The sequence below is a fragment of the Falco naumanni genome, chromosome 17, assembly GCF_017639655.2.
Source record: "Falco naumanni isolate bFalNau1 chromosome 17, bFalNau1.pat, whole genome shotgun sequence".
Classification (NCBI taxonomy): Eukaryota; Metazoa; Chordata; class Aves; order Falconiformes; family Falconidae; genus Falco; species Falco naumanni.
In genome coordinates this window covers 1,809,708-1,822,383 of record NC_054070.1, presented here as the reverse complement: position 1 = coordinate 1,822,383, position 12,676 = coordinate 1,809,708, and the positions used below count along the sequence as shown (strand labels likewise).

General features: G+C 53.0%; 1 protein-coding gene across 1 annotated transcript in view; it reads right to left on the bottom strand.

Annotated features, from left to right (window-relative positions):
- PPP1R12B (protein phosphatase 1 regulatory subunit 12B) overlaps window positions 1–12,676 on the bottom strand; it is a 124,331-nt gene that overhangs the window by 8,956 nt on the left and 102,699 nt on the right. The window contains 5 exon segments of the mRNA XM_040616460.1: window positions 4,162–4,212; window positions 5,358–5,411; window positions 5,677–5,781; window positions 8,079–8,223; window positions 8,721–8,737. Of these exon segments, the coding sequence (XP_040472394.1) occupies window positions 4,162–4,212; window positions 5,358–5,411; window positions 5,677–5,781; window positions 8,079–8,223; window positions 8,721–8,737 (372 nt within the window).

Below are 12,676 nucleotides of genomic sequence, written 5' to 3'. Positions count from 1 at the left end.
TGAGCAGCATCCCGACCCGCTTCCTCCCGACGGCTCGTCGGGTGGTGGGGCCACGTCAACAAGAAACCTTCCTCCATGGTGGAGGGAGCACAGATGCTGGGCAGGGCAAAGGCGGGAGGGGAAACATTTGCGAGAAGAGCAGTTTTAAGTTCATGTGAAAAAATCGCAGCCCGGAACCAAAGCAGCTCTGCAAACCAGCGTGCTCCTCCCCGTGTCCTCTTGTGAGCTTGCAACGGCAGAGAGGAGGCAGAGGGAGGGGTCTACTGGGAAGGGGATTCCTTTCTGCCATTTAATTAGCAGAAAGCACTCAAAGGGAAGTCACTCTGTCCTTAACCAGAAGCAGCACAGACAAATCTACTGTGATGCAAAGAACTTGCAGGAACTTCCACCCAACTTGCACGGCGCGGAACTGGCTGCACTCGGCAAGGGACCTGCTGCATCCCAGGACATTTTGCCCAAGGGCTCGTTCCTGTATAAGAGAAGTACTTTGTGTAGCCCCGATCCATCAGCTCGACTCTTAACTACCCAAAAGAGCTGCCTCTGCTCCCCATTAAGGAATCAAGACACCTTGTCCAAAAGCCCTGCAAAACCAGTGGAAGCACGGCAGGTGAGTGCAGGGAGCCAGCAAAGGATGGGGTTCGACCCCCCTGAGGGCATCCAACTGCCAAAGCAGCTCCTGCTACTTGGACTACACCAACACAACTCCGACACTGGCTAAATCAGCAGGTCCTGAGACAGAGCCACGGCCAACAAACTGCGGGAGAGCTCCAGGGACACCTCGGCAGCAAGATCCCCTCTCACCAAATCTCAACCATCTATCCATCGCCGAACCTGCCGCGCTCGGTGAGGACCCAGACAAACACTGCATGTCTGTCCTGGGATAAATCACACCCAGGAGCTGCCGGAGGATGGTTCATGCTGGAAGAATAATTTCTTTTGGTGGTACCATGGATAATAAACATCCACTGTTTTATCACAGGGAACACAGCTGAGCATCTGGCTGGCAGAAAACATCAAACATGTAAAACAGGGTGCCATGCTACAGAGGACAGAAAGGATTGTAATCGTTTTAGAGACCACCTTTATTTTTCCATACCCACGTAGCACGAAACCTCAGCATGGCACTATCAGCTGCAGCTCAGCCTCAGCATGCTGCCACAGATGATAAAAAGGATCACTTATGTAAAAATGTGCGTGTGCTGCAGGTAGGACAGCCTTCTATTTATCTAAGAAATCTAGCAAAGACTGGGAAACTGGGACTGAAGCCAAGGATGAAGACCAGAATCTGGATGATACCGCTGCGATTGCTTATCACTCTGCTTGATACTTGGCTTTCTGAAAGCAGGTTTCTCAGTTCAGCTGTACCTGCCTTCAATTAAAGGATTCTGTGCCTGCAACACTAGGGGAAATAAAAATGCCCAAAGCATGCAAAATGTACAAAGCCAGGAGGTGCAGTGCTGCTATGGAGTAAAGAAGCTTCTGTGACCTTCAAGAGAAACTGCTGTTAAGTTGGGACCTCAGGCACTTGGCACTGAATTCAGTTCAGTGCAAATGCTAATTTTCTTTCTCCTTCCTCAGCCAAGTTGCTGTATCTCCAGTCAAATTCTGCAGTCACTTAGGAAAACGCTGCACCACTCTGTCACCTTCACAAGAGCAGGTCTGCAGGAGCAGCTCTGGCACCAAGGAGTTCTTGACATTACAGAGTCTGTCCTGCTCCTCTCCATTTCTTGATTGCTTCGTTAGCAGGGGTTACACTCATGAAAGGAACCAAGCTCACACCTCAAGCACAGGCTGAAGCACAAAGCATCCCTGTCACAGAAACCCAGGCCTGTCCTGTGACCACTGCCGTGCCTCCACTTCCTAAGAAGTCAGCTGCAAGAAGAGGAAAGCCCTGGCCAGGACACCAGACACCTCGGGAGCAAAAGGCTGGATGTCAGTCACGCAGGGCTGGTTCAGCTCAGAGACCGGCGGGAGGAATCCCCAAACCCACAGCATCACCTGAGCCCTAATAACCTGGCATGCCAGGCTGTTTCCCCTTGCTGCTCTCCACATTAAAGGACACTGGTGGATTTGCTGAAGTTGCTTATTCCTTCCGATTCTGCTCAACAGCTATTCAGCTGGCGCAAGAAGCAGGAATGAAAGTCTAAGCAGAATTAATAATTTGTTTTCCTGGCTCAACTTCCACACCAGGGATTAACACAGATGCTCTGTGGAGGTTATCTCATTCTAGGCAAACGCTCCTGGGCTGACTCTCCCGCTTTAAGGCATGATGCAAGTGGACACAAAAGTCTGCTTTCCTTATGGACATGTCCAGTTCAACGTTTGCATCTTCAGAGACTTCATGCTTCTTTTTACTGAGTGTCAAAAAAGACACGCCACAGCGCACTCAGGTACTCACCACATGCTGGAGCTTCTGCAAAAACCAGTGGAAACATAGCAGCACCTTAGAAGAGATACTTTCAATTTTCCTTTCTATATGTTCTACTAACATATAGCCCCTTTGGTTGTTCGCTGCAGCCAGAACACAGCAGAGAGCAAAGAGTAAGTACCGCTCTTGAGGACCTGATGGCTTATTTTCAGTTAGACCACAGGCTCCTTTAGCTCATGCCTCTGGCACGTCTCTCACGGCAATACAAGAACATGTCAAACTTCTAGCGGTGCTTCTCCTTCTGCCCCACCTTGGCTTCCATCAGCCTGCAGCTCCAGACTACCTGAGCCAGAGGTGCTCTGGCTCCATCCAACCGCTCCTACAGGCACCTTCCCTCATTAATTGCTTTCTGAACCAACATAAATGTTTCAAAACCGACAGGCCACTAGAGGACACCAATTTGTCTTTTTACTCCACGGACCGAGCCGGTTTGCAGAGCGATCTGCATAGCTGAAGAAACAACACGATCTGCTACCGTCTGCATTTTTTCTTGGAGGCCATGTTTCTCTAATTACAGGAAAGTCTCTCTGGAGTTAAAGGTGGCTACCTGTTCAGTGATCAAAGAATCTGGAATTTAGGCATGTTCAACCCTTTCTCCTTCCCCTTCTGGCTAGCATATCCACACTTATTTTCTCTTCCGTGAGAGAACAAGAGAGCGTTTACAGTAAGATGCCACCAAATCATTCTGCTGCTTATTGCGCTAGAAGATGCAGCACCAGCCAACGGGTCCTCTCGAAGATGTACGCTCCGTTAACAGATGAAGCTTCAAACAGAAACATAAAAGTTGGAGCCTCCTCCAGGGTGGCAGGAAATCGCTTCCATCAGTGCCCCGTGCCGGGAGATCCTCGGACGGGGTCCCTCCTTAAAGCAGCTTGGTCCCACCTGGGTCATGCTCAAAGGGAACGAAAGCGCAGGGCACGGCACACGGGGGCATCCTGTCCCGTGAGCATTCACATCTAGCGTAAAATGCTGTCACGCTGCAAAACCTCTGTGAAGTTTTAGGTGTACTGAGGCGGCACAACACACTGCCTCCCGCTCTGCTGTGCTCCCCGCCAGCCCCGTGATCGCAGGGCATCCAAGCCCCGGCGGGAGAACCATCCTTGGAAGCAATGCCACGGGAGAGGGAACGCAAAGGAGCGGTCGGTGGCGGATGTCTCGTGACAGCAAGCCATGCTGCACATTTCATTGGGAAGCAAATTCCTCTTTGCTGAAAACTATTCCAGGCTGACTTACTGACACAGCCTTCCAGTAACATGCTTTAGGAAGGGAGTACAGGAATACAATCACTCTGTGTTTTTTCCTGGCTAGTGTGCGTGATCTCAAAAGCCAGCTTTGTCTTCTTACCCGTCTGGAGAGAACCGCAGCGGCTTAACTCGGGCTGCAGGCTATTCAGAGCACAGAGGATCAGCACACTGAAACTCACCGATGCCACAACAGGTTAGTTTTGGAAAGCATTTAAGAACAGTTTTCACAGTTCTCAGCTCAAACAGCGTAACAAATTAAACATATGGTGCAATCAGATGAATGATCATAGGGACAGTTTCGTTAGTATTTCATGTCTGGAGAACATGACCATTAAAGTAAGTTCTGACTGCATCAGGGAACACGCTCAAGAGGTTAACACGAGTCCCTTTCCCAGGTACACCTTTAACATCCTACTCCTGGGTGACAATCCCAAAAGATGTTAATACAAAGCACATAAAACGGGACAGAGTGAATAGATTATTTCCTACCTTCATCTCCTCTTCCATTTCAGAGAGTTTCCGCTCCAGGGCTCGCTTCTCCTGTTTACAAGGATTCATAACAAAGATGGTCACAACGATTTAGAAGAAAAACTTACTACGCATTTTCTTCTAAAGAAAAGAGTCTTGTTACTGATAAGCACCTCAAAGCAACGCACAGGTTACAACCAGGAGCTGATCAGATGGGACGGAGCAGCTGGTAAAGCAGTAGGAGATACATGCTGGGCCCGTTTTGGCAGATCCTAAGCTCTCTTCGTACCCCTTCAGTGAAACAAACCTCCCACCTTTAGTGATCCCAGTTTTCAGGACTTTCTGATATAACGTGATTTTGAGCTCTGCAGGTGAAGCCATGGATTTAACTGCGCCCCACTAAAGGCGGCAATGAGAAAACTCACTGAGCCTCTCAAATAAGGAACAGTGAACGGGGAAAGGAGCCTGGAAATCCTGCTTCTTCCAGATGAATTTAGGGCTTCAGAGCTGTAAAGCTGGCTGCTTTCAGGGTATTTGGAAACCAGCGATTACAGAGGTTCCATTGCCATGTGAGTACTGGTGGTGCCCACAGCAGGCAGCTCCAGCCCTTGCCTAGGGGGAAGAGATCTGGGCTCCATCCATGACTTTTCCAACACGGGGACAAAGCCCTGACTAAGGTGGTGACTCTGCTGGGATGCGCTACAGGTCTCCTCGGTCCCTTCCAGTCTGACTGAAGCTATGGTCACGTACGGCAGAGATTCAGCCAGACCCTGCCCGTCCAGCTTAGCTCACTGCAATGCATCGGACGGTACGGTTACGAGGCAGGAGCATTCCCACACTCAGATTTCAAGTACGACCACAGGACAGACACCCAGCTGGTGCTCTGTCTTGTTCCCCTGCGCCCCCCAAACAGCCTTTACTTATCAGGATCAAGACTATTTGAAAGCATAACGGACCAACAGTCTCCTAGCACAATGCAATACAATTTGTTGGTCTGCAGCTTCCTGTAACGAAAGAAATCAGAACTAAACCGATCTGCAAAGAGAGCAGAAAAGTCTCGGGCACTGAAAAGGTCAGAACATAATCATCACTGTGCACTGCTCCACAAGACAAAAATATAACATCTCTTAATTAATGCTTTCCTTCAAGAAATTATTATGCCCCACAGAGCAACGGGAGGCAAAGATTGCGACTCAGAAGAAAGCAGAGACACGTACCCTTTTCTCCATCTCCAGCATGCTGGACCGGTCAGAAGTTTTCTCCTGTTTCTGCTAAGTAAATTAAAAATAGAAAGCTATTAAAACTGAGAAGCATTCACAGGATGCTGCACAAAGGCCCGGATAGCCTACAGATGCGCTTCCCAGAGAAGCAGTAGTCTTTAAAGAATCACTCAAACTTAGTTCTGTGAAAAATAACCGTCTCCTCTGTAGCATCTTCCCTCCCAAGAGCTAAATCCTTGCCCATAGTGGAAAAAGTGTTGGCTTGTCATGGGCCAGTGCTCGGTTTCTCCAGCCTAGGAGCTGGTTTTTGCCTTACCTGGGCTACTTTTTCCAGCTTTGATTTGATGTCAGCCAACTCAAGCTGGGCTTCTTGCAGTTTTGACTTCAGCTTTTGATTTTCAGACAGGGCGCTTTCATATAACTGAAACATGGAACAAAAGATGTCAGTTAACCAGGCTGCTCCTCGGCGGCTGCAGAGCCAGCTCTGCTGCCCCGCTCCGAGCAGAAGCCTGTCCCCAGTGCCCAGCAGAAGCCTGTCCCCAGCGCCCAGCAGCCTGTCCCCAGCGCCCAGCAGAAGCCTGTCCCCAGCGCCCAGCAGCCTGTTCCCAGTGCCCAGCAGAAGCCTGTCCCCAGTGCCCAGCAGAAGCCTGTCCCCAGTGCCCAGCAGCCTGTCCCCAGCACCCAGTGCCCAGCAGAAGCCTGTCCCCAGTGCCCAGCAGCCTGCCCCCAGCACCCAGTGCCCAGCAGAAGCCTGTCCCCAGTGCCCAGCAGCCTGTCCCCAGCACCCAGTGCCCAGCAGAAGCCTGTCCCTAGCGCCCAGCAGCCTGTCCCTAGCGCCCAGCAGCCTGTCCCCAGCACCCAGTGCCCAGCAGAAGCCTGTCCCTAGCGCCCAGCAGCCTGTCCCCAGTGCCCAGCAGCCTGTCCCCAGCACCCAGTGCCCAGCAGAAGCCTGTCCCTAGCGCCCAGCAGCCTGTCCCCAGCACCCAGTGCCCAGCAGAAGCCTGTCCCTAGCGCCCAGCAGCCTGTCCCCAGCACCCAGTGCCCAGCAGAAGCCTGTCCCTAGCGCCCAGCAGCCTGTCCCCAGCACCCAGTGCCCAGCAGAAGCCTGTCCCCAGCACCCAGCAGCCTGTCCCCAGCGCCCAGCAGCCTGTCCCCACCACCCAGTGCCCAGCAGAAGCCTGTCCCCAGCACCCAGCAGCCTGTCCCCAGTACCCAGCAGCCTGTCCCCAGCACCCAGTGCCCAGCAGAAGCCTGTCCCCAGCGCCCAGCAGCCTGTCCCCAGCGCCCAGCAGCCTGTCCCCAGCGCCCAGCAGCCTGTCCCTAGCGCCCAGCAGCCTGTCCCCAGTGCCCAGCAGCCTGTCCCCAGCGCCCAGCAGCCTGTCCCCAGCACCCAGCAGCCTGTCCCCAGTGCCCAGCAGCCTGTCCCCAGCGCCCAGCAGCCTGTCCCCAGTGCCCAGCAGCCTGTCCCTAGCGCCCAGCAGCCTGTCCCCACCACCCAGTGCCCAGCAGAAGCCTGTCCCCAGCACCCAGCAGCCTGTCCCCAGCGCCCAGCAGCCTGTCCCTAGCGCCCAGCAGCCTGTCCCCAGCACCCAGCAGCCTGTCCCTAGCGCCCAGCAGCCTGTCCCCAGTGCCCAGCAGCCTGTCCCCAGCGCCCAGCAGCCTGTCCCTAGCGCCCAGCAGCCTGTCCCTAGCGCCCAGCAGCCTGTCCCCAGCACCCAGCAGCCTGTCCCCAGCGCCCAGCAGCAGCTGTGCGGTTTGCTTTGCTCCCCCATGCCCGGAGATTAGAAGAAAGGCAGACAGAGCTAGTCTGGATACTCTACTTGTGTTTTTATAATTCATACGAAATAAGAAAACAGCTGTTTAATTTTGTAGGGTGTTTAAACACAGCCAAGAGGCAAAGAAAAGGGATGTTTTTAATTTAGGTAAACCACCAAACATAATAAAGTTGTGCGTGCTGGCTGTATCTGAACCTACGATTCTGTTGCGCTCGCCAACACAACACACCCTAGCTGCCTGTGTGCTTTTAGTTTGAAGAGGATGAGAAGGAAGGGCAATTTCAGGCCACTCCAAAATGATTTTTTCCCCTTCAATTCCTTCAAACCAGTGGAATTGCCACCCCTGTCAGAGGACAAAGTGGGCACACCGCCTGTCTCTTCTGGCCAGAGATGTTCATGAAGAGGGGGCTGCCGCTTACTGTGCAAGGCTTTTCAGCATCAGTTGTTTCAGAATTCAGGTCATCTTAACCTGTTTACTTTTCGTACGGTCTTTGCATTGACACTAGCTGTGCACGGCAGTCTGTATCACTGTCTTTCTAGGATTATGTTGAAAGTTTCAGAGATTATAGAAAAAATCACTCTGGAAGGTTATAGCAGCAAAAATAATTCTGTGGGAATATGCATGCTTGAGCCATGCCGGCATACTCAACAGTATCTTCTCTTACTCCTTTCAAATCCCTCCCAGCACTTCTCCAGCCTGACTCCTCAATCCCCTCCCTCGATGTCTGACTTGGCACCGTGTCCTTTAACCCCTTGTCCTTTTTCAACCCTCTGAAGGGCTGGTGCATTTGAAAGAGGCTGGTGTGACTTCCCAAAGCAATGGAAACAGAGAAAATGGAAACTAACTTTTTTTTTTCCCCAAGGATTCTCGGTGCAGGTTTTTGCAGCAATGGGCAGCTTCTAAGGTGCATGCAGTGACAATAATACATATAAAAAATCCTACTTTTTTATAGTCCCTGTTACTCTCCTCTTCTGCTCTGCTGCTGAGGGCGGCTAACCGGTTCTCCCTCCGGGTGTAGGCACTGGAGCGGCTGGAGGCACGATCGCTGTAGGAGTCACTGGTGGTAGGGTTCGTAGCTGCTTCCAACCTAAACCATGATGAAGACGGAGCGCCGTGGAGCCGCCGTCCCTTTGGGCCAGCCGCTATGAGCCCGACCGGCCGGGACTCGGGCTTGGCAGAGCCGGCGGAGCACAGGCGCTGGGGGGGCTGCAGGCACCCCCCACCCCGCAGCAGGGCATCGCTGCTGACGGCCGGGCAGCCACCACCGACTTAACTGGGAAAAAAATCCAGTGGGTATCAGCCCAACCCCCAAACGGGCAGTAATCTCCCATGGAGCTCTCGTCTTCACAGTAGGAATGGGCTCCGTTTCCCATAGGGCACTGAGGGCTTTTTTCTCTGCAGAGCAGCTGTTAAATAATCTGGGGAGCAAAGGATAACAGCAAACTGGCCCAGCAGCTGAGCTAAAGTAAGAACCAAAAGGCCGGTACCAGATTCAGCTTATGCTGTTGATTCGAAGCACAGAGAATCCCCAAAGCCGTACCAAAACATTCTGACAATAAATACTCCAAAAAATAAAATTCTTACCTGGAAAGTCTTTCATGCTGAAGGAAAAAAAAAGAAAGAAAAAGCGAATTAATAACGGGGAGAATTAAAGGTTCAATTTGACAACTGCAGAGCCACCACACAGCGGGAATTTCCTACCTCTGATACCAGCACCTAGCTCCCACCAAAGCTATCCGCACTGCTCCCCATGCCCGAACCAGGAATCACCAATCCCTGCCGGAACCTTTTCAATTGCTTCAGCTTCTCTGAAGCATTTCAAGATTTCTGTTCTTTTGCTAACCTAAAACCCACTGAACCTTGTCCTCCAAATCCTAGTTTCCAGAATTGAAATCCATTCCTTTGAACCCAAAGTAATCTATTGTTTCCTTTTTAAATCAAATTATTCTTCCTGCCTTTGATCACTGCCCTATACATGACGTGGGGGAGCAGGATTAATGGACCATGACACGCAGAGCTTGCTGCGCATTCTTTGGGAACTCACAAACTTGTTTCCATGGGCAAGTACCTGCCCCAGGAAGAAAAGCTTCACTGTGGCCGGGGGATGGACAACAAGCGCTGCACGAGGCAGGGAGAGGACCTGCACACCAGCCAAAAGGCCAGAGGCGCTGGCTGATGCGCGCGGTAGGTTGTTCTTTTCCCATCCCCATCCCCATATCCCCATCTCCACATCCCCATCCCCACATCCCCATCCCCACATCCCCATCTCCACATCCCCATCCCCATCTCCATCTCCACATCCCCATCCCCATCCCCACATCCCCATCCCCATCTCCATATCCACATCCACATCCCCATCCCCACATCCCCATCCCCATCTCCATCTCCACATCCCCATCCCCACATCCCCATCCCCATCTCCATCTCCACATCCCCATCCCCATCCCCATCCCCACCCCCACATCCCCATCCCCATGCCCATCCCCATCCCCACATCCCCATCCCCATCTCCATCTCCACATCCCCATCCCCATCTCCACATCCCCATCTCCACATCCCCATCTCCATCCCCACATCCCCATCTTCATCTCCACATCCCCATCCCCATCCCCACATCCCCATCCCCATCTCCACATCCCCATCCCCACATCCCCATCCCCATCTCCATCTCCACATCCCCATCCCCACATCCCCATCTCCATCTCCACATCCCCATCCCCATCCCCACATCCCCATCCCCATCTCCACATCCCCATCCCCACATCCCCATCCCCATCTCCACATCCCCATCCCCATCCCCATCTCCATCTCCACATCCCCATCCCCATCCCCACATCCCCATCCCCATCCCCACATCCCCATCTCCATCTCCACATCCCCATCCTCATCCCCACATCCCCATCCCCATCTCCATCTCCACATCCCCATCCCCATCCCCACATCCCCATCCCCATCCCCACATCCCCATCCCCATCTCCACATCCCCATCCCCATCCCCACATCCCCATCCCCATCTCCATCTCCACATCCCCATCCCCATCCCCACATCCCCATCCCCATCCCCACATCCCCATCCCCATCTCCATCTCCACATCCCCATCCCCATCCCCACATCCCCATCCCCATCCCCATCCCCATCCCCACATCCCCATCCCCATCTCCACATCCCCATCCCCACATCCCCATCCCCGCCGTGCCATCCTCAGCGCTGCCTTTGCTGTAGCCGCTGCCATGTATAAACCAAAGATGGTCTGGGCCAATGAATGCACAAGAGGAGGTTGCAGAACAGTTTTCCTTGGCGTTGGAATACCCTACAGGGGCCGGCTGTGGTGAACCACTGTTTCTAGGAAAGTTTTCTGGATTTGGACAGCTCTTTCCTACAGCTGCAGAAATGAAATGGTAATGGCAGAGGTGTCCTGGGGGACACACCGCACTGATCTGCCACCTCCTCCGCGAGGTTCCTCGTCATCTGGCAGACATTTACTCAAACTCAAGGTGCAGCTGAAATCTTTTTCAGTCCCTTGATCTGGAAATTGAGCCCCATATTCCCCTGCTAGTTTTATTAGCAGCAACATTTCTCTGAGTGAGCACAAACCATCTGCAGGCGCTACCAGTTATTTCCCCAGATCCTTTTTAATCAGTGCAAGAGTCAACACAAGGACATCACAGAGGAGACGAGGGGTCAGGCTTTTTTTATTGCCCAGACATGCTTGTGCCGGAGTTTGCGCTGCCTAGATACACCACTAAACCCAGTGCTAAAACACCTTGCTGGGCAGCAGATTTGCTGCCTGTCTGGCACCCCAGTGTTTGAAGACTTCAGACCTCCTGCTCCTGCCTGGCACCCAGATGATGCCTCTGACTATCAGGCAGGTATCTGGGAGCACACACTGGGCAGCTGAGTTAAGTCACCCCATTACATGGAGAAGTGACCCTGCTATCTCTCCACTCAAAGCCAGAGGCAAGTCCCAGAGCAAGCCCAGGCTGCCAGCAACGCTGCCCTCTGCTAGCCAGGACGCAGGGACCTGGCTACCTATTACATACACCTAGTAATTGAGATTTTAATTCATCCTGCCCCAATGCAACCCTCATCATGACTTGAGACAGGAGCCTCCCCAAGGAATCTGCAGTCCCCGCTTGCTCTGCAACACAGCCCTCCGACATGAGACACAGTGATCTGGCCAGTACAAAAGAAATTAACTGAAGAAACCTGGCACATCTGAAGCCTCGTGGATGGACAACACATTCAGCTGAAGGTGCTAAATGCAAAGCTCAAAAGGATGAGCAAACCCTGCTATTAATTAGCATGTTCTCCCCAGAGCTGTGCCTGCAGGGCCACCCTCAGCCGGGCTCTCGGGGCAGGGCTGGGTGCCAGCCCATCACCAAAGCTCCAGGAGTCCGTCCCGGTGCTGGCATGGGTTCTGAGCCATGGCAGCGGGCCCAGCCCCATCTTATTTTATTTGCTCTAACCCTCTCTCCACGCACCAAAGGCTTCCTTTGCATGGTACAGCTGAGAAACCACCCAAGGGCGACACAGATGGCTCTCCGCCACAGCTAAGCCCCGCCGCCCTCCCACAAGTGATGCTGGCTGCTCCCTGGGAAGCTTCTCATGAGGCCAAACACCCGGCAGCCGCCTGCTGCTGTCACAGGGACACCTGCCCACTTGCCCGAACAGCCGTGGCTTCGGCCACTCTGTCCAAAGCCCCACACCAGTAAGTTGGGAGCAGTTTCCATAGGGCTGGCCTCTGGCGTGGGGCTGTCGGAAAGGGAAAGATTGCCCGTTTTCGGCTGCAAACACACCGGCTGATGTCTCCACGGTCCTTTGTTAGCAGAGCTTCGACATTTGCCTTTTACAACCCTCAGCTGCCTGACGGCTCCCTTTTCATTCTGGCCCAGTGACCCACCCTCGCTGTTGAGTGGGAGAGGGGAATTAGGAAGTGATTAACAAGCCTCTTGTTGAAAGTTATTTGTGCACTTTATGCTAATCCCCTTCAGTGACGACTTTTCTTACAATGACAAAGGGCTAGTCAAGTAATCCACTTAATATCAAGCCTGCATTTATTTCAGCCAGCACACCTGCTATCGTATTTGAAGAGCGCCGAGAAAGTCCACGCACGGCTGGGCAAGGCAACGTGGAAACCAAGGGACAAAACCTGGGCCAGTCCCCAAGCCAGCCTGAGTGCGGGCGGCAAGAGGGAAAAAACATTTTCTTGCCTTTTTCCTCCTAATATCTTCCCTAGGCAGGGAATTTTGGTGATTTGATGCATCTTTGGTGAAAGAGCAGGGGCGCGCTTCTGCAAAGGGAGGGAGCGGTTAGAAAGGAATCACTTTAAACACAGCTGCTGGGAACAGCAAAGGGGAAACCCCCCAGGTTTATTGTACCTAAAACTTGCCTGTGACGGATACAGAGATGAATTAGTCGGACTGCAGTCACCTCTGTGTCTGATGAGAAGTACCAGAGGGGACGGGAGGACCTGCCCCATCGCTGCTGCTGGCAGCGTTAGAGCAGAGCAGCCCCGCAGCCGCCCGCGGCTGCCCCAGCA